General features: G+C 44.2%; 3 protein-coding genes across 8 annotated transcripts; 2 read left to right on the plus strand and 1 right to left on the minus strand.

Moving 5' to 3' along the window:
• Positions 1-157: 157 nt before the first annotated feature.
• On the plus strand, positions 158-13,134 carry LOC307071116 (uncharacterized protein). 5 transcript variants are annotated; one of them, XM_079730013.1, is made up of 8 exons: positions 169-295; positions 521-600; positions 9,052-9,417; positions 9,600-9,818; positions 9,940-10,200; positions 10,343-10,439; positions 10,530-10,584; positions 11,961-13,134. In XM_079730013.1, exons 2-8 carry the CDS (start codon positions 546-548, stop codon positions 12,126-12,128), a joined length of 1,221 nt encoding a protein of 406 aa, XP_079586139.1. In that variant the 5' UTR covers positions 169-295; positions 521-545; the 3' UTR covers positions 12,129-13,134. The 5 variants fall into 5 exon arrangements, with proteins under 5 accessions (XP_079586141.1, XP_079586139.1, XP_079586140.1 ...); XM_079730014.1 differs by having other exon boundaries at positions 10,533-10,584; XM_079730016.1 differs by having other exon boundaries at positions 11,142-12,037.
• Positions 13,135-13,255: 121 nt separating this feature from the next.
• On the minus strand, positions 13,256-18,930 carry LOC307070635 (neuromedin-K receptor-like; the record flags this gene model as incomplete). Its single annotated transcript, XM_079729200.1, has 5 exons — positions 13,256-13,598; positions 13,843-14,039; positions 17,540-17,690; positions 17,959-18,147; positions 18,563-18,930. The coding sequence occupies 5 exons, from the start codon at positions 18,928-18,930 to the stop codon at positions 13,256-13,258; spliced, it is 1,248 nt and encodes a 415-aa protein (XP_079585326.1).
• A 2,793-nt stretch (positions 18,931-21,723) lies between these two features.
• On the plus strand, positions 21,724-26,596 carry LOC307071190 (N-acyl-aromatic-L-amino acid amidohydrolase (carboxylate-forming) A-like). 2 transcript variants are annotated; one of them, XM_079730114.1, is made up of 8 exons: positions 21,773-21,848; positions 22,231-22,370; positions 23,537-23,763; positions 24,017-24,209; positions 24,750-24,843; positions 25,459-25,566; positions 25,771-25,883; positions 26,258-26,596. In XM_079730114.1, the coding sequence occupies exons 3-8, from the start codon at positions 23,537-23,539 to the stop codon at positions 26,453-26,455; spliced, it is 933 nt and encodes a 310-aa protein (XP_079586240.1). In that variant the 5' UTR covers positions 21,773-21,848; positions 22,231-22,370; the 3' UTR covers positions 26,456-26,596. The 2 variants fall into 2 exon arrangements, with proteins under 2 accessions (XP_079586239.1, XP_079586240.1); XM_079730113.1 differs by lacking the exon at positions 22,231-22,370 and having other exon boundaries at positions 21,724-21,848.
• The last annotated feature ends 478 nt before the right edge of the window (positions 26,597-27,074 follow it).

Raw genomic sequence — 27,074 nt, forward strand, 5'->3', positions numbered from 1 at the left:
TGTGTGTGTGTGTGTGTGTGTGTGTGTGTGTGTGTGTGTGTGTGTGTGTGTGTGTGTGTGTGTGTGTAAAAGCATCTGTCACAGAGAGAGAGACAAAATAGGGGAAGGGCAAAAGCAAGAAGCAACTTTATAAAGTCCAGTTTATTGTTCTAAGATCCAAAGTAGTTCCCAGTACTTCATGTTAATTCTGCGGCATAACAATTATTTGAAAAGGGTTAGGGTTTGATTTATTTGATCTTAAGTGGACAAACCACAGACTCTGGATTTCCAAACACAGACAACTTCCTGTTAAACAGTAAGGCATTAACTTTTCTGCACTTTAATTGAATTGCATAACAAACCTAAGAAACAGCAATATCAAGAACAAGAAACAATCAAAATAAGAAACGAAAATATGTGTATTGAGATTTCTTATGAAAAATGATCTTAACACAATTTTACAATTGATGTATTGCTTCTTCTGGGCCTACATACTTTGTATACTTTTTTTAAAAAAACGATTGTGTTTCAATATCTCAAGAGAACCACAGAGGATACAACAAACTATGAAATTAAGATCATCAGCAAGAGGATTTCTAGCTTTCCTTCTTTCTCTCCCAGGTTGGTTACGTTATAAATATTTACTTGAACTGTTTCAATGAATAACGTGACAAAAAGCAACTGGAATGAGGAGAGGGTGAAACCACAGCACAAAGTGATCTCCAACCTAAACGCCAGAATAGGTGAACAGTTTAGCCCATTATCAACTTAGAAGAAAGAAACAGCAAAACATCACGTATGTCAAGGTTCTGTCTGCCAAAACAAAATGACAATTACAATTGTTATATTCTCAGTGTAAAAAGCAGCATTGTTGATATATTTGGCATTCAAATGCACTTCGAATTTTCTAGCGATAAATTGGAATTTTATTTTCCTAATAAATAAAAAAGGGCCTCAAGGACAAGTACGATTTTAAACATGGGGGCTCTAGTCCGACAGGAAGCAAATAAATCAGCCTTAGAGAATGCTCCATCTCGTGACCTTTAACATCATTGCATAAATTCTTGAGGCCCTCTTTCATATAAAACAGACCCCAGGTCTCCAGCTCACTCCTAAGTGTCCTTGAGCCCTAGGTCACTATACATCCCTTCCTGTAGGGCAGAAAGTGGGATTTATAGTATATTATCTACCTATTTTAGTAAACCTTATTGCCCTGATTCATATAAAATAAACAAGATATCTATATCTCACTTCCAAGTCGTTCAGCACCCCCACATACAATACGTTTTTGCCTCACTTATTGTATGTCTATGACCCTCTTGTTGATCATTTTAGTAGCCTTAAAGAATGTTTGTTGTCTGCCTTTAACTTTATTGATCGCATTTAAGCCTCAAAAACATTTAAAACACTATTGATTGGTCGTGATTATCTTAAAAACAAAATATACAGTATATAAAATTAAGCTTGGAAGGGGCTTATCGGCAGAAGCAAGGGAAAATAAACTTCTGGGTTGCCCCACAAAACGCGTTGGATAAGTCCGTCACAAAGAAGAAGAATAAATGTCATCCCAGGGTCACTAGAAAAACTAGCTTTTTTTATTGAAAGAAGATCATCCAACAGCACTATAAATGTGTCAAGATTATCTTGTTAGACAAAATATATTTATGAAAGGAATCTGTGTAATGGATTTCTTTCGGCAGAAGGAAAGTGAATATAAACATCCGTTGTGTAACACCCACAATATATAATATTACATAATATATACAATAAATGTCATCCCTGTTTTACTTGAATTTTTTTATTTGAAAGAACATCATGAGCTACATAAAATAGCACTACAGCGCAAATGACGTAAAGACATTGATTCAAACGACATGCAAGCTGCATCCATATGAAGCACCATGGTAGCGATAGAAAACATTGCGTTAACTAACATACCATATATCATATACATCGACCGAACTACCATTACGAATAAAAATGCACATTTGTCGCTAGAAATGTTATCAAAAAAGTTCCACTTAGAGTCAGGCTAATATGATTTTTTTACAGTTTGTTTTGGCGGACAGAAACTTGGCATTCTTAATGTATTCCTGTTTCAATAGGGGGCTAAAATGTTCACATGGGTTGTTTTAGACGACCTACACAAACAACCTATTTGAGTTGTCGCTTAGGTTGGATGATGTTAAAGAATCTACCTCTAGAATAATGTGTTTGGTTTAGAAGACCAATAGAATAGAGAAATTTCCAGTTTATATCCATGAGTTGGGTTTCTTTCTGTCTTTGGGGAAATTCCCCTCAATGCAAGTTGTATACAGCCTCTTTTAGTTAAAGGGATGTTACATTGTTTTAGATTCTACTCTGGGTATCATATTTGACTGTTGAATTTTAGATTACTCAATATAGTCTCTGTTGCTAGCCATTTCCTGTCTGACTGGGACTGCGGTTTTTACTGGTCACGCTATGCTCCCTTACTTCCGTTTTCAACCGAATTTGTGGTTGCAGGCCTTCGACTCGTGTCACAACCAATCCGCCCAATCACAGCTCAAGCACCAGTCCCTTGGCTTACCCAAAATGTTGGGGCCATTCTCCAGGCTCTCTTGTGCAATTTAAGTGTCACAAGGGAGATCGACTCTAATCATTCACTGATTGCTCTCTATTTAACTTGAACTCCACATTTAGGGGGGCCGGAGGGGGAGGGCAAGCTTTTCCATAAGGGGGCACTATGCCCCAATGCCCAGCCCTCAAAACTGCCAGTGTGTGACGTCACATTGCAATATCCGCCTTTATATTAATTAATAGTTATTAGTAGTAATGGTTCTTTGCTAATTGTATTACCGATAAATCATTATTGGAGGATGTCATGTGCGGAGGCATTAACCGTGACTACCGTGTAGATTTCATTAATAGAACAAGTCCTTTATTTCCGGACACATGGATATGACGTCACAGGTATAGCAGTACGGTGGCCCATACATTCATATATCACTACATTTCCCCCTTTTAAGTCATTGAGAAATCCCATGCATTACCCAAACAGAACAGGCATAATTTCCCATAACGGGGTCACATAGAACTAGGATTTTGGGGTAGACTGCCCGCCATCCACAGCAACGTAGGGATTATTCTGCCCTCAATAGTTGCTGTCCCTATTGCTCTGAAAAAGTCCACGGGTTTCCGACTCCGGCAACAACAACAACAACTGTATGTCGGCATGAGAACAGTCAAAATCTCAACAATAACATTTCAATAACATTTAAACTTAACTCAACAATAACATTTCAATAACATTTCAACTTAACATAACCAATCCCTGCTTTAATTTGAAGTGTATCATAAGTGTATTAAAGCAGGCCTAAGAGTTAAGTGTCCCTATACCTGTAAGGAAGTCTGACCTCCCGACCTCTGGAAGTCACCTGTACCCCCCCCGGCGGTGTATGCGGGGATGCATGCCCCACGGCTTGGTCTGGTGACATCTGGTCTGGTGGCTTGTCGCTGAGGGCAGGACTGGCCGCAGGAGAAGACCCGCTTGGCAGTGGTGTAGGTCTCTCAGCCCGCAGCTGCTGTTCTTCAGACGAATCTGCAGACCCCGGCAAGGCCTGTAGGTGTCTCCGGTTGCGACGCAGCACTGCACCGCTGTCCGTCTTCACCAGGTACGACCGGGGCTCTTTGCACCGGCCAACGACTGTAGCAGGAGTTTTCCACCCCTTATCACCATCAATCTTGACTCTGACGTCCTGGCCCTGATGAAGTGGTGGAAGTGGACATGCAGAGTGGCGGCGGTCGTAGTAGAACCGGTAGGACGACTTTGTCTGTGTGTCTTTTTTCTGAACCCGTTGTCTGTCAACAGGTGCAGGCTGTAGCTTCTCTTCCAACATAGGAAGTGTAGTCCTGATGCGTCTCCCAGTCATGAGCTGAGCTGGGCTCACACCGGTTGCTGCACTAGGGGTAGCTCTGTAACACAACAGAGCGAGATGTGGATCAGGCTGCTTCAGGATGTGCTTGGCCGTCTGAACAGCCCGTTCTGCTGCACCGTTCGCCTGGGGGTAGTGAGGGCTAGTTGTAGTATGGGCAAAACCATACTTCTCACTAAAGTCTTTGAACTCCCCAGATGTGAACTGTGGGCCGTTGTCACTCACCAGTTCAAGTGGTATCCCCCATCTCACGAACATGGCTTTGAGCCTGTTGATGACTTGTATGGTGGACGTTGAAGAGAGGTGAGCTATTTCAAGGTCCCTTGAGTAATAGTCCGTCACCACGAGGTAACTCTTCTTTTCCAGTTCGCAGAGGTCTGCTGCAATACGCTGCCATGGGCCCTCTAGTAGGGCTGTGGTGAGTAGTGGCTCACGTCGCTGAGTGGGTCTGTTTTCGACGCAGAATCGGCATGCTGAGACTTTCTGTGTTATCTCACCACTGATGCGTGGCCACCACACTGACATCCTGGCTCGCGCACGGCACCTTGTCAGGCCCTGATGGCCTCCATGAATCTGCTCCAGTATGGCAGATCTCAGCGCAACAGGGATAATGATCCTATCCTGATAGAGCACCAGCCCATCTGTTTCGGAGAGATGAGCCCTAGCAGAAAAATAAGGCTGTAGAGATGGTAGTATCCGTGACTTGGGTGGCCACCCATTTCTGATAAAGGCTATGATCTGCAGCAGCTCACCGTCCTGTTGAGTAGCTGTGCGGATCTCGCTGAGTCTTTGTGATGAGACTGGAGCATTGGCAACGACTGATTCCACGTAGGCTTGTACCTCGTGCTCCAGCTCTCCATCACTCACCTCAGACAAGGGCTGTCTGGAGAGCGTGTCGGCGACGACTAACTGTTTCCCTGGAATGTGCTCGGCCACCACATTAAAACGAAGAAGGCGCATGAGAAGCCTCTGACACCTAGGAGGAGCTTTGTCCAGGTCGTAGGTATTGATAAGCGGCACAAGAGGTTTGTGGTCTGTGTGCACGTGAAAACTGTCCATACCTTGTACGTAGCGTGCAAACCTCTCGCAGGCCCACACACACGCCAGGCACTCCTTTTCAATTTGTGAGTACCTTTTCTCGGCCTCCGACAGTGTACGAGAACAGAATGCCACTGGCTTCCACTCGCCGCCATGTTCCTGCATTAACGCAGCCCCTAAGCCGTAGCTGCTCGCGTCTGCACTGACGACAGTCTTCCTGTTAGCTTCGTAGTATGCCAGAGCAGGGGCTGACACAAGCATGGCTTTGACATTCTCAAACGCTCTTTCCTGTGCCTCACTCCAGACCCAGTCGTTTTCCTTCTTCAGCAGATCAGTGATCGGATGCAGTTTGGTGGAGAGATCAGGCAGAAATCTCCCAACATAGTTGATGAGGCCCAGGACCTAACGCAGTTCCAAAACACTTGTTGGACTGGCCATTTGGGTGACTGCCTTCACCTTGCTGGGGTCCGGCCTCAGGCCATCCGCACTGATGAGGTGTCCAAAGTACTAAATTTCTGACTTGCCAAAGTGGCATTTGGCCCTGTTCAATTTCAGTCCACTGTCTTTGACAGTCTTCAAAACTGCATTCAGACTACGGTCATGCTCCTCGGTCGTGGCTCCATACACCAGAATGTCGTCCATGACTACGACAACCCCCTCGTGGTCCTTAAGCAAAGTGGACATCTGTCTTTGAAAAATTTCTGGGGCTGACGTTATCCCGAATGGGAGTCTACGGAAAAAGAACCTGCCAATGGGAGTAATGAACGTTGTCAGCTTGCGGCTATTCTCCTCCAACAGGATTTGCCAAAAACCGCATGAAGCGTCGAGAGTGGAGAATATCTTCGCTCCAGCCAGCTTTGGAGCGATGTCTTCAAGCGTTGGTAAAATATACCTCTCACGCTTTACTGCCTTGTTCAGGCGTTTTAGGTCTACGCACACTCTTACTTCTTTGTTTTTCTTTTCGACAGGGACCATCGGGGCACACCAATCCGTGGGGTCCGTGACCTCCTCGATTATGCCCAGGGACAGCATGCGTCGTAATTCAGCTTCAACTTTTGGCAGGAGAGGAAACGGGATACGGCGCGGCGTTGTCAGGGTGTAGGGCTCTGCATCCGGCTTCAATCTTCACAGGGTCACACTTGAACAGGCCGATGTCCCCAAACACACCCTCATCACCAGGCCCATTCTCTTAGCGACACTGCGTCCCAGTAGATTATGTGAGTACGGCCCCCTTATAACAGTCACCCAGTACTTGTAACGCTGTCCCTTGTATGGACTTGTGGCAAGGAATCTGCCCACATATTGCACTTCACCCCCTGGGCTGGTAACGAGTGGTTTTGGCCCAGTCATGACCAATCGTGGGCGCCGCGCTAGCCTATTGAAAGCAGTCTGTGACATTACTGTGATGTCTGCACCAGTGTCTATTTTAAATTCAACAGGACTGCCATTTACACGCAATTCCACCAGCCACTCATTTTCGGAGTCAGGCTGCTCAATCACGTCTGTTGTCGCCTCCATTACAGCACCAACGAAAAATGCATCTTCACTGTACTCCTCCATACAGTCAGACGTTACATTGACTTATTTTAGTGATTTACTTTGACAGACGGCCTCGAAGTGCCCTAATTTGTTGCATTTCCTGCATCTCTTATCTTTAGCTGGGCAGGGGCGTGCGTTCCCATGCCGACCATTGCAACGTGAACAGGCAAACCGCCTTGACTCACCCCTGTCGTCCTTTCTCTGCCACTGCGGTCTATCCTTCGCGCCATTTCTTCCATTGGATTGCCATCTTCCTTGTCTCATAGCATCCACTGCACAGTCACTGTCAGCACGCAAGCTCACGTTTTGCTGTTTTATTTGCTCACTCTGACGAGTTATTGAAAGCGACAGTTCTGGCTCCAACTGTAACTTTTCTGAAACTCCCGTGTCGGAGATGCCAATCACAATCCTATCCCTGATTTGCTCGTCCTTGGTCACTTCGAACTCACAGTACTGCGCTAGCTCGTACAGGCTTCTGATAAAAGCTTCAACAGGCTCACCGGGCTTTTGAACCCGCTTATGAAAGCATGCCCGTTCGTGTATTACGTTTCTCTTCGGCACAAAATGCTCGTGAAACTTCTTTATCACAATGCCGTAATCATGCTCAGGGCTTACTTCGTCATCATCGGCTTCGCTCCGGTCAAACACAAACGAATCGTATATAGCCTCCGCCTCACTTCCTATAGCATAGAGAAGCGTGTTCACCTGCACTACACCACTGTCCCGGTCTAGTTTCGTTGCCACTCGATAGCGATCAAAACGTCGGCGCCACATCGGCCAATCAGCCGGACGGGTGAAATCAAACTTTTCTGGAGGTCCCAACTTCGCCATTGTCACTTAAAAAAATCGTAAAGATCCCACTTCTGACGCCATGTCATGTGCGGAGGCATTAACCGTGACTACCGTGTAGATTTCATTAATAGAACAAGTCCATTATTTCCGGACACATGGATATGACGTCATAGGTATAGCAGTACGGTGGCCCATACATTCATATATCACTACAGAGGACACTGTTGTGTTTGAAACTGCCAAAGCGTTTGTCATGCAAGATGTTGCAGAAAAAAGTTTTGATTAGCCTAGGTCAGGGGTTTTCAAAGTATGAGAGAGTGAGCCCCCCCTCAGAGAAAAAATTTCAGCTGAGCCCCCCCCCCCCCAAAAAAAATAAAAGGAAATGTTCTTAATCCCTGTTTTGAAAGATCTTTTAATTATTTTACACATTTTAAACATCTGATCATATTTTAAACATCTCTGATCATATTTTACACATTTTAAACATCTCTGATCATATTTTTTTTGAAACATTTTAAACATATTTTTGAAACATTCTAAACATCTTTGTGCGTTTTTACACATATTTCTTAACACATTTTAACATCTTTATCTAAGCATGTTTTTGCTTAACGTTTTTGAAATACATTTGAACATCTTAATCTGTAAACTGCCAGTTTAGCCTCGTTTTTAGCTCAGCTCAACTATAGTGGGAGCAAAAATTTTGCGAAGCTGTGTTCAAAATCGTTCCCCATCACGGATATAGTGCACTATATAGGGTGCTCGCCATTTTGTACTGGTGTTCGAATTCTCAGTGGTAAATTTCACGCACTATAAAGTAGACTTAAAATACCCAAAATTTGAGTGAACATACGATGTTCCCTACATGTTACTCCCGTACACCACAATGCAATGCGGTCGTGTTTTTCCAGAGAAGAAGAAGCTGAATAATAACGAAAACGTATACATTTAATGATGGAGTCTACGGCTTTCGTTTAGAAATGTCAACAATTTATTTGGGATTTAACATAGAAAATATAACATTCAAAATTAATTTTAAAAAAACTTGATCAAGGAAATGTAACAACATCAATACAACCAATACAAGCTTTCCTCGTGGGTGCCCGGTTTGTTTACTTGATGTGGGCGCATCTGTCTGCGTCACACAAATACACGGTGCATTTACTGACGCACAAGACGTTTAGAAATGTTCAGCGCAGTGTCCGAATTCTAGTTTATTCGTTCCCTATATAGTGCACTATATCATAAACACTATAGGGAATAGTGAGTGAGTGAATAGGGAACGATTTCGAACACAGCGCGTCTTCGCTGTGAAGACGCGCTGTGTCTGTTTTTTCTGTTACTTTTTCTGGTTTAATTTTTTCTCACGACGCGCCCCCCCGAAGAACTCTGGCGCACCCCAGGGGAGGCGCGCCTCACAGTTTGAAAAACACTGGCCTAGGTCACTGTATTTACGTTAAACTCTTAAGTCATCACAAAATGGCATACATATCCCAAGATACATTCTTGTGTACAAGCCCTATAGGCCCAAACAACTCAGCAAGAGAACACCTATGGGCTACGTGAGTGTCCAGTCAAGGCCCAAAAACCGGAACATTAAGGCACAGGGAATAATGACTCCTTTAATTACTTAGAATATGAGGCATTTGTCAAATAGATTAAAGACAAAGTAGCACAGCTGCCATAGAAAAATGGCAAATGTTACTGGATTTCCACAAGCAACTGATCATGGATTTCAGCTAAACGTCTTTGTCTTGTTTATTTCAAATAAGATGTTTGTTTTTTACAGCGCTGATGGCTGATGACTGGATTACTTACACATCTAGTAATGTCTGCGCTCCAAGAGGATCAACGGTTAACATCAGCTGCCACTATAAATGCCCTAGAAACCCGAACATCACTCTCACAGTCAAGGACAAAAAGTGGTTTTCTCAAAGAGATGTTGATGTGAAAACAGATACAGACTATGCTGGTCGTGTTGAAAACAAATGCTCCAGGCCCAGCTGTACCAGTTACATCTGTAATGCAAACTGTACCCTGAGTATCAGTGACCTGAGACAGAGTGACTCTAGTGAGTACAAGTTCAGGTTCAAAACATACCAAGTAGGTATACTGGAATATGCTGCTGACCTTGGAGTGACGCTATCTGTGACAGGTAAACTTTCATTAATAAGGAGTCTACTGAGCATCTTGCTAATGTGTGTGTGTGTGTGTGTGTGTGTGTGTGTGTGTGTGTGTGTGTGTGTGTGTGTGTGTGTGTGTGTGTGTGTGTGTGTGTGTGTGTTGTGTTTAATCTGGTTTATTTTAATCACTTGTGGGATTTGTTCTCCCACCCAGATCTTGAGGTGAAAGTGTCCTTTCCTATGCCTGACAATCCTAGTTGGGCAGTCTTGGAATGTCACAGTATGTGTGGTCTAGCTGGTAACGCTACCTACATCTGGATCAGAAATGGTCAGTCAGCAGGAGAAGGAATGAAGTACCCTGGCTTTGTTTGGTCTCAATATAGCTATTCATGTGCTGTTAAAGGATACAAACAGTTCCCCTCTCCTTCAGTGTGTAAGTCAACTCCACAGTTCACTGACATCACGCCAGGGTAAAGAAATACATTTTAGATTTAGTATGAATGGATTGAAGCGGACAGTAATTTATATAATGAATGATATATACATTTTTTCAGATGCTCCAAAGTCCCCCTCAGTGACCGTGATTCCCTCTGGTGAAATAGAGGAGGGCAGTTCATTGACTCTGAGCTGCAGCAGTGATGCCAACCCAGCAGCTGACTACACCTGGTTCAAGGAACATGGAGACTCAGTGGGACAATCAGGACAGAACTACACCATCACTAATATCACATCTGAGCTTGTAGGAAACTATTACTGCAAAGCTCATAATGCAATCGGAAGTCATATTTCCACCGTTTTGTTCATTAATTGGACAGGTAATTGTTGCTTTAAAACCACACACAAACACACACACACACACACACATACACAGACACACACCTTTGCTGTTTGTGTGTGCCAACAATGGGCCTCTAAACATTTTTTATCAATGTTAGAATTCTGTTTTCTTTTTTCTAGAGGGATCATCATCATCACAGACAACAGCCATAGCTGTACGGACAGTTGCCGTCTTACTGGCCTCCGTACTCCTTCTGGTTGCATTCCTCTGGATGAGGTGAGATAATCTCTCACTTCCTCCGTCCCATTCATTTAATATTCTTTCACTTATCCTGTTGCTTCTAAGTATCTCTGTTCTCTTCACTAGAAGAAAGAAGGCCTCCAGAAAAGCATATGAACTGGGAACAGATACCGTAGATGAGGTGAGTTACAGGAAGCCATTACTAACCCATGATTGAATAAGGCCACCCTGATGCCATGATACAAGACCACTTGAGAAACTTCTATTTTTTTCCGAGGCAAGTCCTTAGGAGAGTCCAATAGGAGGGTCTGTACATCTCAGTGCTCCAGGATCACCAGCTTTATCAGATTCTTGCTTGTATACTTTCATTGGACCCCTGTCCTCTTTGTTATGATGTGGTAATCTGAGAACATAAACCTCACTTCAATTCATTATCAGTCTCTGATAAGAATCACAAATGGACTAAGTGATGTTTGCTAATAAGGTGAGGGTGAGGTCAATGTGGGATCTAGAGACTTCTGCAAAAGAGCAGAATGAAAAGATGGGTGTAATGATGTCTATTCTTGTTTTAAAGAAGTAAATTAATAATTTATGGAATTGTCAAGGAAGGAGTCTTGAAGTGAAGCCTACTTAATGGTGTTACCACTAGTCAGCACCGGGGGCCTCTAATTGAACTAGAAACACATGCCATTAAATAGTCTTTTCAAAATGTATTTTCCTGTCCTCTCTCCCCGTCAGCCACTTCCTGATCCTGTGTATGAGAACGCCATAGCTCTGACCAATCTCTCAGCTCCTGCAGCACAAAGAGAACCAAGGATTTAGAAGGATAAAGAATAACTTATTCCGTTTAAACAGGACACTACGCTGGCTGATCGTTTGCTGAATATACCTAAAAGTGCTTGCAAATGCGGATGAAAATACATTCGATTAAGTGCATTACACACAAATACAGATTTTATTTAACAGTGATACCAGATTGTATCAAATGTAGTTTAGTCTGAACTGGGTTCGGAAAACCATCACATGCACAGGTATACCACCAGTGTGGCTCATTGCTCAATATCATCCACCATCTAGGCTCCATCCTCCATCCTAAAATGTGTTTGGCTGTATGAAGCTAAACTCCAACTCAAACTGATGAGGTGATAAGACACATGACCTAGCTGCTGTAAATATTTGTAATACAGTGATCAGAAGCTATGTTGGCATTGCTATCAGCTAACTGCTTAGGTGTAATATCATAAAACCGTAACTGATTGTTACTTTAACCTTGTATTAAAATTTGAGTTTGCATGATTAAATAACTGAAGTGTGGCAAATGGTCATTTGGATATCTTACTTGATGTGATAATTTGCAGTGACTTACAGAAAAAGTGCTTCCATGGTTTTATTCGAGAGTTGGCAAGATGTTAGCAGCAGAGCAGGTGGTGAATGCTAACATGTCAGAGACCTCTCCCTGAGTGTGTGCGGGGATGGCTCTGTTGAGGTTGGATAGCTTAAATGATTACGTCCCATGTCCTTTCCTAACCTCTTTTCCTTGGCCTCAATGGACATTAGGTGAGGAAAAGGTTGAGGAAAGATGTGAAGGAGAATTCATCAAGCACTAAGGAAAAGACGACAAGGGTGCAAGGGGAATCCGACCCTACTTACACTGGGCTACGTCAATATACGATGGCACGTCTAATAGACGGGGTTCGCCATGATGCAACTACGACACGAGTCTGATCAGGTAGGGGTGCATGACCAGCCATCTACCACACACACCAGTTTCCACCCCTTTTGGTCATTAAGTGTTGCACAAAGAAAGGAAATAGCTATTATGTCTTGGTCTAAAATGTCTAAGAAACACTGGCAGAATATCAATATCTCATGTAATACTAGCCTGTTACGAAGCTCCGATGCATTAGGTACATTTTAGATAGCCACAACTGGTCAATAAGCAGCTGTACAGGCACCATAAATTACATCTGTTATAGTCTACCATACATGTTTATACTCTAAGCATGCATTGAATGATGCTCCCTGCAAGCGACAATGCTACGCTTTGATATCTTAAAATGTAAACTCAAAGTTGCTTAATGATGAGCAGGCTTCATCACAACTACATCATGATACGGCCATATGTCTTCTGTTTAGCAAACACCAGCATCGGGCCAGTGTGTCAGTCGGTGGTGGCTGGCTGTATTAAGTTTTTGGTTGCCATAAAATTGCCAGCATTGGCCCGCTTCAGCCAGCATGCTGTCGTTAGGTGATGATGTTAGTCGGGGCAATCTGCGAGCCGGGGTTGAACACTTTCATTAGTGTTCAACCCTTCACTTCAGAGTCAACCCGTGCTTGGATTTGCAAAAGGGGGGTAAATCTGTATAGAGAGAGATTACCATGTGCTTCTTTACCCCCTTAAATATTAAAGACAGCCTACTTTGTATGATAAGCACTTGTTACATGATATATTAAAAGCGTATTGCCATTCAATTGGGTTCATTGTATTTGTTGGATTAATTGGATTCATAGTTTAATCCAATTTACTCTAGATTACTTGTTTGGTTTTCATTGTAACGAGAATCCATTTCAACGTTTAACTTTTGGGTTTCAATGTAAGGTGAATCCAATTCACTCACCATTAATCTAAGTATGGGTTTACTGTGGTCATTTTGTTTTGTTCACTGCACAGCCTTTCCACATGGGTTCCCTGCCAGGGGAGTCCAATTCATTCCTTTCCATTGCCGGTTTAGAAGAGTCATTGTATTTGGTTCACTGTATCGTCTTTTCATGGGTTCACTGCAGTGTACACTTAACCCAGTTCGCTCCACATTGACGTCACTGGGTTCACTGCAGTGTACACTTAACCCAGTTCACTCCACATTGACGTCACTGGGTTCACTGCACACTGTTTCATTTGGGCTCAGTGCACAGTCCCCAGGATCACTGTACAGCCTGGACCGGACCGTCAGCTGTCTGCCCTGGATGGTTGGCAGGCCGCGGCCGTCGTGGTCGTAGCAGGACACCGCGCTCTTCTGGGTGCTGCGGTGGCGGTGCCGGGTGCTGCGGAGGCTGGCGTCCGCCCGGGACAGGGTGCACATGCTGGCAGGGCGTCCCGGGCCGAGGCGCGTGCTGCGCAGCTCCAGCTCGTCGTAGCTCCCGGACTCACGCACGCACGGGCAGCAGCGGAACACGTGCTTGAAGCCCGCCCGGAACCTGGACCCTCCACACACACACACACACACACACACACACACACAAACACACACACACACACACACACACACGTACAAACACACAAGCACACAAACAGACGCGCACACAATATACAGGTTATTGATTAATTGTTAGAATCTTGGAGGGGAATGTGTGTGTGCGTGTGCGTGTACATGTGCGTGTGCGTGCGTGTGCGTGTGTGTGAATACAAGGGTCTCTCAAGGGAGAGAGAGAGGGAGCCCACCTGCTGTTGAGGCAGCAGTAGATGATGGGGTTGTACATGGTGGAGCTCATGGCCAGCCACATCACCGACAGGTACACTTGCTGGATGTACTTCCACCGGGTCAGTGGCGTGGACAGGCCCGTCACGACGAAGTACACGTGATAGGGCAGCCAGCAGAGGGCAAAGGTCACCACCACAATGATCATCATCTTCACCACCTGAAGAGAAGATGAGAGAGAAATGGCAGGGAAAGCTAGGTCAGAATCAATATATACTTCTCTTTGCATTGTGTGTGGTCATTTTTGACTTTTCTTACTCCCTTATGTTAAAATATTTTAGTACGAACATCTTGATATATCAAAAGAATATGAAAAAATACCACCACTGATATTATAGAGACTATCAAATGCATCATTGTTCCACATTATTACAATAATAATACCATTTATAGGAGGGTGTGCGAGAGACAACACGGTGGAGCCAAAGCCTGAGCCCTGGCCCGAGGCAGACAGTGAGATCATGGACAGAAACACATCAAACCTTTGGAGGGATGGGTAAACACAGAAGCATTGCAGAGGGATTAGCTAGGAACATTATACTGAGTCCAGCATTCTGGGGACTGATCCATCTGTTGGTAGGTCCCAGTCCACTCCACAAAAATCTCCCGATTTACTTAAAGGTATGATATGCAAAAGAATGGGTTTGAAATGGGCTCTGAAACACACACTCTCATGTAGAAGCTATCTTTAAAGCTAAAGGGATCTAATCTGCAGCAGTGTAGAGAAAACGCTTTTTCCAGTGAGCCTTGCTGTTTAAGGGCGTGTGTCCACATTGCGTTTTTTCGCGGCAAGAAAACCACTGGCAGGGAGCTGGGGAACAAAGCGCTTGTACAATGAGTGAAAAAAACGGTGCACGCAGGTTTTGTTTCTATGAGAACATAACACCAGTATAACTGTCGCATAGTTTCCTATTTGTTATCTTTATTTGACGTATCATAACGTTCCGCATATACGGACAGAGCAAGAACAAGTTTCACCACCATTTTCGGTATGGATATTTTCGACTTAAAGCGCTGGAAGTGGAGCTCCCTGAAAAAAGACGCTGGCTGCAGTGTTTTTTCTCAAGGCTGCCCACACTGCTGCAAAGGGTCTCTTCTCATTGGGTACACTTTAAATTGAAAAACAATTGATACATTAGCTTTTTATGATTTATATTTGACACATCATAAGGTTTATTGTTTCCATGGATGACGAGCCCACCCCCACTAATGTATGATTGGTTGTGGCAGGGACAAAAAAGCTGCATGCTGCTGCATACGCTCTGTCCTCCTTGGGAACAGTTGAAAGCCAACGCTGGTGCTGAAGGAAAAACCCTTTGTTGAGACGGTCGTAGCGGGCCGGACCCACCATACGCGTGGTCTTGAGTTAGGAAACGCGTCCCGTTCACTTTGTATCAGACGCAATATCACGTGGGGCAATGCATTGAGGGTATACTTGTGTGTGGGCGGGCCGAACGGACTTGTTTCAAGATTAATTTCCTGGTTTTAAGCACATCCATAAACAACTTGGTAAACTCCAACAAGCAGCAACTAGAGAGGGTCTGGTTGATGCTGCTCATTGTCACGCGTTTAGTTGGGCCAGGCTGTACGTTTGGGAAGAGTTTGGAGGGAGTAGGGAGAGGGAGGGGCAAGGAGCACATTTAGACTAAAGCTAGATTGAATTGCATAAACTGAAAAAGTATAAACATTTCGAAACATCTATCTTTAACCTTGTGGAAAGGTCAAACCGTTGACCAGTACCTAAACGCTGTTGCTGCTTAACCTTAAACATCAACATTGTGTGGAGGCTTCCTCATTGAATACAAGGTAGCAGCAATACAAACACATAAAACAACAAGAGAGGCTGAAAGGTCATGGATGATGCATGGATATACAAAAGACATGGATATACAAAGACATGCATGGATATAGACAAAGCACTGACGACACACTTCCTTCATATCTCTAAACCAGGACCTAAGTATGTAAACATCTTCTCAATAAAATCATGAGGGCCAATAAAGATGGTCCATCTTTATACCACCTGGCCGAAAGGTTCTGGGTTCAAACCCCATTCTCTAACCTGTAGGCGTCCTTGCGCAAGATGCCCTAATCCCTACCTGGTCATTAATGAAGTTAATCTTTAGAAAAAAGTCATGCTAAATGGCTAAAGAAAAAGAGTACCTAGGCTATGTGTGCATGTGCTTTATTGATAATTGTGGTTTCTAGATTTATATGCTATCGATATCTGATTCATTACTTCTTTCAAAATGTTGTCCGGGGGGGTTGTTTCAGGACAAAGAGCACTGACGATCTCAATAAAATCATGAGGGCTGAGAGAACTGACGATCATCTCAATAAAATCATGAGGGCCAATAAAGATAGTCACATCTTTATACCACCCGGCCGAAAGGTTCTGGGTTCAAACCCCATTGTCTAACCTGTAGGCGTCCTTGCGCAAGATGCCCTAACCCCTACCTGGTCATTAAGGAAGTATTTAGTCATGCTAAATGACTAAAGAAATAGAAAATAACAACCCCTATCTGCTTGATTGATGAATAGAAAAGAAATGTAATACTGCCATAGATAATATATCGGAAAAAAAGAGTGCCCAGGCTATGTGTGCATGTGCTTTATTGATAATTGTGGTTCCTAGATTTATTCATTACTTCTTACAAAATGTTGTCTGGGTTAATTCTATGAAGCACTTTGAAATAAATGTTCTTGCCTGAAAGGTGATTTATTAATAAAGTTTACATCGACGTAGGATTGTCGAATAATGGTTGTTTTCAAGTGATTGGATAAAGAAAACAATATAACCGTTATTAATATCTAAATTTCTGACCTTTATTATGTGACATGTTAATCTCACAAAAAGCTGAGATTGGTATTGGTATTCGGGGTGATTCAGTCAATTCGACTGTATTACCTCTTGGTAATCCTGCATCTGGCTACATAGATGTTTCTCGTTTAAACTGAGCTGGCCTTAATCCCTGTGTTTCAGCGGCCCGATGCACTCAGTGTGTGTGAGGGAGCATGCTGAGGCGTCTGACAGCCTACTGGCATGCATGCAGCGGTCACATGCCTATATGTCTCCATTACCTCATTAGCCTCTCATAACATAAGTATCACTAAAACCACGCAGCTTTAAATGGTAAAGGCTACTGCGTGTTTGTGTGTTTTTGTGTGTGTGTGTGTGTGTGTGTCCTTGTGTGTGTCCGTGTGTTTTGGGTGTGTGTGTGGGGATTACAACTGGATTACAGAACCAAATTCACACACAGACACATACACACACACATACACACACGTACACACACACCCATGCAGATACACATACACACATGCATACACACACACACACAAACACACATGCACATGCATGCCCGCACAGTTCACAGTTTGCCATTCACAGATTAGGCATTGATCTTGGACTAGGAATTAGTGCATGTTGTATTATGTTATTATTAAACATGGCCCCCTAACAGACACACACATGTTAACATACATGTGCAGGTAAACACGCCCCCTCCAACACACACACACACACATACACAAAAACACACACACACGCACACACATACACACAGGACAGCTGGGAGTGCGAGGGAGAGATAGATTGAGACAAAAATACAGAATAATTTCTTCAAAATCTTTAAGAAAGGGGAAGGTTTCTGTACCCACTTTGCGTTTAGCCTTCAGCTGTCCATGGCTGTTATCCGAGGAGTTCCCTGGGATCTCCCCTCCCCACAGGGTGACCCCAACGATGGTGTAGGTGATACCCATCACCACTAGGGGCAGCACATACACCAACACGATCACTATGATGTGGTACCTACAACAGAGTGATATTTGTTCAATTATTACCACCGCTATGTGGAAGGAAGTGCAAATTATAATGTTTAATAATCTATGATGCATATAATGTATTATTTGTGTTTGCGTTTATGTGTTTGTGTGTGTCTGTTTGTTTGTGTGTGTGTGTGTGTGTGTGTGTGTGTGTGTGTGTGTGTGTGTGTGTGTGTGTGTGTGTGTGTGTGTGTGTGTGTGTGCGTGCATGCGTGCGTGCGTGCGTGCGAGCATGCTTGCGTGTGAGCGCTCACATGAAGGCGTCGTCCTGCTTGCGCGGCCAGGCGATGTAGCAGAGCGTGCGCCGCGGAACGCTGAGCACCTTTGAGAAGTAGCAGACGGGAAAGGCCAGCACCACCGCCAGTCCCCAGATACTCACGATCACCGCCTTGGTGGCCATCGCCGACATACGCGGCGTCAGCGGGTGGATGATAGCCATGTACCTGCGTCGGAGAGAGGCCCAAAGAGTCTAGAGATAGTCGAGGCGTATCGGCAAAAAAAGGAACTTCAAAGGCGCAGTTAAAGCAGTGTGTGTGCCCGCAAAAGTGAGCAGTTTAGTTTATTCCTGGTCGTACTCATGGTCTTATTGAAAACAGGTTGACAACAGGATCACTTAATCAAATCAATTCATTAATTGAAAACAATCAAAACTAAATGAATCATATTGTTTAAATATATTCAAATAGCAGTACAATAAATATATCCAACAAAGTGATGAGAGGACATGAGATGACAATTATTGAATTCGACATTAGTAAAAAGTGATTTTGATTATCCATCACAAATGGAAGACCATTATTAGAGAGTAAACCAACTGGACTTGCAGTATATCAAACCCATCGCCGCCCTGATCCTTACCGGTCCATGGCGATGGCCGTCATGGAGTAGATGCTGGCGAACACGGCGGCGACGGGGAAGAAGTTGTGGAACCTGCAGTACGCCTCTCCAAAGTACCACTCGCCTTGCACCGCGTAGATAAAGTTGATCAACGTGTTGAACGCGGCCATCGAAGCGTCGGCAAAAGCCAAGTTCAACAGGAAGTAGTTGGTGACCGTTCTCATCCGCCTGTGCGCCAACACGATCCAAATGACGATTAGGTTGCCAAGGAGCGCAACAGCCAGGACGGAGCTGTACGCCACGGACCACAGTGCGATGCGCCACGCCGGTTGAACAAACGGATTGGTCCAATTTCGTGTCGTGTTGGACGTGTTGTGAACAGCAGCCATGCCGCAGTGTCAGCGGTCAGATCATTTGGGTTAAAGTACTGATGATGAACAGGCGCTGCGCCGCATCCCACTTTGCCTCCAACCAATTCACCACTGCAGACGCCCGTGATTTAATCAATGAGAGAGTGGGCTCTTGAGCAGGTCAAAGCTGGATCACTGCGTTTGGAGAAATTGAGGGGGAAAAGCGAGGTGTTATGCTGTTAATCCAATCAAAACAGCTCTCAACATGTATCATCCCACCTCCCACCTCCCCCCGCCACAGAAGCCCGCACGCAATTGCGCACAGCTCCATGGTCCCCGTTAACTCCCCGATTTCCCTAAACAGAAAAAGAAAATACGCGGGTACACCCAACCTACTTATCAAACCAACAGTTGGAAACTGATATTGCTTCAGAACCAAAAGGTTACTCTTTTCTTCTTTCAGTCGCGTGCGTTACGAAAAATGGGCCACCCTTCCATAGTCGGTCGCCAGAACTAAATTTAAAGCATAATGGCATGGTTCTAGTTAGTGACCAAATAAATCGTTTTTATTGTACTATTATGCTTTGATTATTGGACAACAAATATAGCGTAATCCGGGTACACACATAGCGACGCAGATAACATTCCCCAGGCTCCCAAAGGAAACCCAGCCTCTCTTTTTTTTTTAACTCATGAGGGCCTACTGTAATAGCTGAGGTACTTAATAATTTAATAAACAACAGGTGTTCGTATTAAACACAGAGGATCAGCACTGGGAAAAGTCATTACATTCAGGTGAGCTATGGTGGTGAGAGGAAAACATTTAATTTATAACTCAATGCCATCGTGCTAAAGGAGAAGCATAGCTTCTCTGGAACAAAACTAGAACAAAGGTTCTGGCTTCGATCCCCTATGGTCATGTAGCCTACCATGAGCATCCTTGAGCACGACGCTCTAACCCCTACCTGCTCCATAATGAGATTAATCATTAGGAAAGCACTGCTGAATATATCATTATTAAATAGTATTAGTAGTAGAAGGACAGAGCATTTTACAGCCAGTATAGTTAAGCCTGTCTATCTCAAGAAATAAACAGTTACAAATTCTAAAGATTAAGTCCATATATGAAATGATCATGATAATAATTGTTTTCTTTTTCTCAGCTTTGAAGCAAAGGGACAATTCACACAATCACGCACAGACACACACACACACACACACACACACACACACACATAAAAACACACACACAGACAAGGAAACACACATACACGAGCACACACACATACATACGGGAAAAGGCCACCAGAAGGTCATAAAGTCACCTCCCTCCCAGCGTGACATCATTATCTCTTCAGAACCGCCCAAAAATAAATGTCATCCTTAAAAAGCCATTCCCCACACAACCTGCATCACCTCATACATCAGATGTGAGCCACCAGCGACACCATCAATATCTCAATTGGCAGAATCAAAATGCCCATTGCCTTGATTTACAACCTCAAGGGAGAAGTTGTGTCAAAATGTCCCACTGTATGAGCCTGATGGTCCAATCTGCTGTTGGATTCAATGTTTTGCTCGGACGTCTACGTAAGCAGATGTTGCGTAAAGCAAATCAACATAAATGCTGTATGGTTTGTTAAAATGGATGAACAACCTCTCTCTTTCAGATCAATTTAAGCCATTTTACTACCACCATCTCAGCAGAAGTGTGAGTTTAATGACAAACCACAACTGTACACAACAACTCAAATCTATATTTGGGTCCACCTCCAGGCTAAATCATCTTTTGCAGAAGAGGAAACCAACCAGCCGCGTTGTTTGTCATGTTTACAGGTGAGGTCCTCAGGGTTCAACGTGGAACATATGTCTTAGGTGAGAGAGGCATCGCATTGCGGTGGGTTGTTTAGGAAATAAAACAGGCAGTTTTTATGGTATATATAACTCAACAGGTTGTGGCGAGCAGCATGGGGGGGGGGGGGGGGGGGGGGGGTATTTACAAGAGCAAGCATGGTCTGTGCTGGGATACGAGCGGAGTGGAGTATGAAACTGTTCTGTGGTGTCATCCCATGTGGACGACGGATGGGTTGGAGCCGAGTGAAGCAGCTGGCCAGTATGGTGAGGAATCTAAATACCGTATTCCTATTTAAAAATATTTTGTATGAAACGTATAATGTAGCAATACATAATAAAGAATGTGTGCGCCTGCCATGTAGCTGTATTGTGTGTCCCGTCTGACGTTGGACTCCATCTTAAGCATAGCCTCTGAGCATTAGCTTAAGTATGAAAGCATCACCTGCAAATCAGCACACATGCCATCTTCATGGGTTGTCCGAAAGTTGTTTGACGCTGAATATCCTGGAAGACCTGGCCACCAGGGGGAGCCAGAGGAGATGTGGGACCTGGATCTCTGAGGATCTCAGAGTGGCCAGAGGTGGGAGGTGGATGTAAAGTAGCAGGAGGCAGGGGTTGATAAGGGGTGGGAAATTGAGGAGTTAATAGACTGGGGGGGGGGGGGGTTGAGACGGTGAAAGTGTAGCACAGTAAAAAGATGTGAGGACTCTGAGCTATGTTTTCAAACGGGGCTCTCAAACACATTCTCTTCTCTCCCTTCAGCTTATGATCATAAGGAAGACATTCCCATTAAGGCTGACTGGAAACATCAGCAGGGTTGGTGTGTGGGGAGGGGGGCATGCTGTAGTATCGTCAGCATGTGGTTGAAATTCGATCTGGGAGCAGAAGAGAGAGCGAGAAAAACATGATGTGGGGTGCGGGGAGAGGGGAACACACATAGAAGGGGGAAACAACCATGCAGGAACGGGGCTGTGTTTACGAACAGGAACAGCAAGGAGGGAGGCGGGGGGGAGTCAGCGAGAGAGTTCAAAGGTTAGGTGAGAAAGAATAGGGCACACGCGCTCCGACTCAGAGCACTCCCACAGCGTCTCACTCCAGGAGAGGTAAGGCTGCCCCTTGAGCGCTTTCTTATCACCTTGGATTATGCTGCTATTTATACTGCCTAAGACATAGTTCACTTTGGTTATTTCATGATATGGTTAAATAATGGACTGTGTGTGTGTGACCATATAGTTATGGTCACACACAGTTCTATCTTGATATCTAGTTAAGTTATAGTTCCATGCGATACATGGTTTGTTCATATGCAGCTGATTTTATACATGCAAAGTGTGCGACCGTAACTCTAGTTCTTTTTGTTCTAGTTATATAGTGTGTGTGTGTGTGTGTGTGTGTGTGTGTGTGTGTGTGTGTGTGTGTGTGTGTGTGTGTGTGTGTGTGTGTGTGTGTGTGTGTGTGTGTGTGGGTGACGGTTTGTTTCGGTAGGCCGGAGTTAGTCTGAGTCGCCCCTGGGCTGGATAGGGCTGTGTACACCTGCTGTGTATTTATTCATCAGGGCACACAGCCTTCACAACCGGCCTTCACCACACATAGCCACAAGACGGAGGGCGTTTGTGTGGTGTGTGGTGAGGGTGTTGTGTGTGTGGCGTATGTAGTAACCCCTGCTCTGAATGCAAAATCTTAGCAATGCGCCAATAAACTGGCGTCATGCATGACATCTACCCGTGTCTTGTTCGTCAGGGTAGCCCATCAATGCCACTCAGGTGGCAGGGTGAACTGCCACCCCTATCTTGTCACTGCGGGAGAATTATACGGCTATATACTATACTACTACCACTACACTCTTAGAAGAATGGAAAGAAGCATACACACACGTGCACGCATGTGCAAACGCACACACAGACCGGGTGAGAGGGTTTGTTACGGTAGATCAGGGATGTCACATTGCAGTTATGTACTGCTGTGGCCGGTTTGTCGCAAGATCTGTAGAGATTCTGGGTGACACTGTCTATTCACTATTTGACTATTTAGACATTGAGCAGACTTACAGTGAGTTCATGAAGGAGCAGGTTGGGGATAGGGCCTAGATATTGGACTAAGGGGCATCAAGAATGCATGCAGTTGGACTGCAGACATTGGGGGTTCAAAACCCGGAGCAAACAATCCCGAACAACCTAACGACTAGAAAATGTCATTGGAGTGTCCGCCTTTCTTGGAAAAGAGAATGTACAGCTTTAATTACCGTAATTGAATTAGGGTGGCCTGCTATAGCCTGCTTGATCCCTCTCCCACACAGCTTGGCAATCTGCTTTAATCTTCAAGCTAATTGTAGTTTATAACTTGTAATGGGCAGAGGCAACATAACTGATCTGTCTCTTCAGTCTCATAGGTAATAATTGGCAAAAAAACAATGGTTAAACAAGCATTGTTTAATGAGTAGCCTGGCCTGGCCTTATCAGCCATGTGGTGCCACAGAACCTGTTTCTATTTGACTAAAACATCTCGGCTAATCATTTTTTTAAAAGTTTGTATTTGATTAACGTACACAGGAAAATACACATAATATTAAAACGTGGTTACATTCTCTTGTCACCTTGTTTTCCTCCAGAATGTGCTTCATTTTAAATATGTCTCACAATTTGTATACGTTTAATTTTGTTATAATGTCTCTTATTTAATTATTAATACTATTGTGTTTTTGATGTGTACGCCTTCATTTCCACTCGGGATGAAAAGAAGACTCTCTTCTCTCTCGTTCTCGTATGCCATTCCTTTCATTTTTCACCCACAGATGGATCAATTAGGGTTCAAACCCCTTTCAAGGGTGGCCATCTGCGGTGGCACCCATGGAAATGAGATGAGTGGGGTGTACCTCTTGAAGGAGCTGCAGGTGTCCCAGCCGGAGAGGGTCAGGTCGTTCTCGCTGAGCACCCTGCTGGTGAACCCCCGGGCCGTGGACGTGTGCAGGAGATACACAGAGAAGGACATGAACCGCTGCTTCACCGACGCCCTGCTCAGGTACACAATGTTTTTCATCATGCAATAACATTCCCTCCGTCATAATAATAATAGAATGGGACGACTTGTGCAGAGCTATCTCGTAAGCAGCGTTAATGTAAACGTTTGCATGTTGTCCTCCCAAACCACGAATATTCACTGCAACGTACATTTATATAATATTAACAATAGTATCGAAAAATGGGTTTCTCGTCTACTTGCCCCAGTGTTTGAGATGCTTCTCAAGCTTCTTTTTTAATTCTGATGTCTGCAGTGCCCCGAGAACGGTGACCACCCCGTACGAGGTGACGCGGGCCCAGGAGGTGAACGGCCAGCTTGGGCCGAAGGGCAGCGAGAAGGCCGTAGATCTGATCTGTGATCTGCACAACACCACCTCCAACATGGGCCTCTGCATCATAACTCACGTCTCCGATTGGGTAGGCCTGCACCTCTTCAAGTACCTGCAGGTAAGTGCAGCGCCATACCCTCTCCTTCTCAGAAACTTAAAGGGGCCCTATTTTACCGCCAGGCGTGAGAGGGATTAGTCTGCCCTGCCCTGTGACAAAATGACATCACAGGTGGGAGGTTCCACCTAGATGTATGATGGATAGATTTGGCTACCAGTTGGAACAGTCAACAGGGTAGCCTGGTAGACTGATGTAGCATATATCTGGATGGACACTCCCACTTGTGATGTCACTATGTTACAGGGCCGATTTTAAAATGGCTTATAATGGCTTATCACACTTACACCTGGTGGTAAAATGGGAGCCTTTTAAACATGCACTATGTCTCCTTTCTACTGCAGCTATTCACGCACTTAAAATAATATCAAAATTAGAATTTTTCTCAAGAGTACAACAGGTCCAGTTGGAATATCCATCCTGGGAATATTAAAATAAATTATAAATAAATCATTGAGCCAACTCAAGTCATTAGGAGGTTGTAAAACACCCTATGAAGAAACAATGTAATGCAATCTATTCTATTCTTGTGTTGCGTTCAAGGAGAAAATAACGTCAGCCCCCGTAAGGTTAATCCTATTCAAGAGCCCCCTCTCAGAGACGTACTCCTTGGAATCCGTGAGCAAGCATGGCATCAGTAAGTGTTTGTTCTTCACTCTTTAACCAACTAGCCTTTGTTGTTGTCCCGGGGACCCTGGAGGGGTAGTGACACATGACGGTTGACCTCATGGTGGCTCTTCTTAGATTTCTGCTTATTTCTAAACTGTTCGTATTGAGACTCTGCGTGGGGTATTTTTTCGTTGTAATAAGTAATTCTTGAAGTGTAAAATCAAGGCAACTTGACAGATTGGATCAGAGGGTCGAATAGATAGTTTATTAAAGGATGTAATACAGCAAGGTACAGAATCAGGTAGAATAGTCTTAGTATACGTATACGTCTCCAGACGTGCTCCCTGGCTGTCGATCCCTCTTCTCATCGAACCAAAGGTTTCGGGCGAGTATTACAGGAAAGAAAACGTGAATAACAAAAAAACAGAAGCAGTCTCGCCCTTGATAAGGAATATGGCCCTGGCTATGTCCCAGACGGAATGGTTGGATCGTCCTTGTAGAGACATAAACAAATGGAGGATTGTTGGAAATAAAACCTTGTATCGGTTGGATAGGCACTGGCCTGTCCCCGCACTTAGCAATGTGAACACAGAGAGACACTCTTTAACACCAACATTCTACACTCTTTAACACTTCTCTATAGCGATAGAGGTGGGACCCCAGCCGCAAGGGGTCCTACGGGCCGACATCTACAACCTGATGAGAGAGGGGGTGAACCGTGCCCTGGAGTGGGTCGAGAGTTTCAACTCTGGTACGCCAAGGATCGCACACACCCGACACAAACTGATGCGTTTTCAATTTTCATTTTCAAAGGTCTTTCAAAGGTCAAACCCAGTACCTTTTTGCCTGGGAATGGGCACACCCTTGCCACTCAATGTGTTGATAAACAAGTAAGGGGATTGCCTTAAAAATACACACTTTTTATGTGTTGATGTGCTATGTTGGACATCTTTAGGGACTGTGTTTGAAGGGGGCGAGGTTGAAGCATACTTTAACGTGGATAAGAAAGACTATCCCAGAGATCCCAAGACCCAAGAGCTGACTGCTGCCATTCACCCCCAACTACAGGTACTTTACCCCCTTGGGTATTTATATATATATATATATATATATATACATTCATATAAACGCAAACATACATAAAGTATTGACATATACACTAATATATTTAGTCACAATGACACGTATGCATAATGGACAACACTACAGTTTCAATGTTGTAGCCTGTACTTTGAATCATAACTACCTTAACGTCTGTAATTCATTTTTCACGTTTACATTGTGCCTACGCATATTGTGTATATCAATATATTTTCGACATGAATATTTTTTTGGACTTTGGACTTTAATCTACGCTTATCTCTTCTGAATTATTTCTCATCTTATACATGATGGATAATAACCTTGTCTTGACCTCTCTCTCAATGCTCCCTTCTCCACAGGACAACGACTTCTGCCTGCTGAAGCCCGGAGACCCGGCGTTCATGTCCCTCTCTGGCGAGACCATCTGCTACGAGGGAGAAGCGCTGTACCCTTTCTTCGTGAACGAAGGCGCCTATTATGAGCAGAGCACGGCCTTCCAGCTGGCGCAGAGGGAGACCCTGCTCTTACCGGCCGTCAGTGTGAAGAAGCCACAATAACAGAGAGCTTTAAAACCACAACTGATTGATAAGGCTATTCATCTTTATAATCATAGAGAGAGAGAGAGAGAGAGAGAGAGAGAGAGAGAGAGAGAGAGAGAGAGAGAGAGAGAGAGAGAGAGAGAGAGAGAGAGAGAGAGAGAGAGAGAGAGAGAGAGAGAGAGAGATAATAGATTTGAACAATTATAGATTTTTATAACAATATATCTTAATTATGAGAATTAAAATATTTTAGGAGTTTATTTTAGGAGAGAAACTCCTAAAAAAAAAAAAAAGAAAAAGCGAGGGCCAATGTGTTCAGTAATCTCTGAACTACTAGAACCCCAAGGAGTGGCTCCTCTTCCACGGAACCCACCATGTTGCACCGACTTGTTTCTACCGAAGTCCCCAACGGATCAAGAGAGAACAGGTTTGTTCTCTTTTCTAATGTAAATCTAAATACAGGATATACAGGTATCTACGGACCTCTACTGCTTAGTATCTCCACTTAGGGTGACCAGATGTCCCGCATTTCCATGACTTTGAACGCGTCCCGCAAATTGAGACGTTGTCCCGCATTGTTATTGACAGTCAGACTCGATTTTTTTTTTTTTTTGGAAATGCGTGATTTATCATCTAG

This window comes from Pollachius pollachius, assembly GCF_949987615.1.
Source record: "Pollachius pollachius genome assembly, chromosome: 2".
Classification (NCBI taxonomy): domain Eukaryota; kingdom Metazoa; phylum Chordata; class Actinopteri; order Gadiformes; family Gadidae; genus Pollachius; species Pollachius pollachius.

What these genes read in the sequence shown, in the direction of transcription:
- LOC307071116 (XM_079730013.1), top strand. Translation starts at nt 546, where the DNA reads ATGAAATTAAGATCATCAGCAAGAGGATTTCTAGCTTTCCTTCTTTCT. An exon ending in AGTGACGCTATCTGTGACAG is followed by an intron (nt 9,418 to 9,599) that starts GTAAACTTTCAT and finishes TCTCCCACCCAG; the next exon opens with ATCTTGAGGTGAAAGTGTCC. An exon ending in GTTCCCCTCTCCTTCAGTGT is followed by an intron (nt 9,819 to 9,939) that starts GTAAGTCAACTC and finishes ACATTTTTTCAG; the next exon opens with ATGCTCCAAAGTCCCCCTCA.
- LOC307071190 (XM_079730113.1), top strand. Translation starts at nt 23,537, where the DNA reads ATGGATCAATTAGGGTTCAAACCCCTTTCAAGGGTGGCCATCTGCGGT. An exon ending in TTCACCGACGCCCTGCTCAG is followed by an intron (nt 23,764 to 24,016) that starts GTACACAATGTT and finishes TGATGTCTGCAG; the next exon opens with TGCCCCGAGAACGGTGACCA. An exon ending in GGTCGAGAGTTTCAACTCTG is followed by an intron (nt 25,567 to 25,770) that starts GTACGCCAAGGA and finishes GGACATCTTTAG; the next exon opens with GGACTGTGTTTGAAGGGGGC.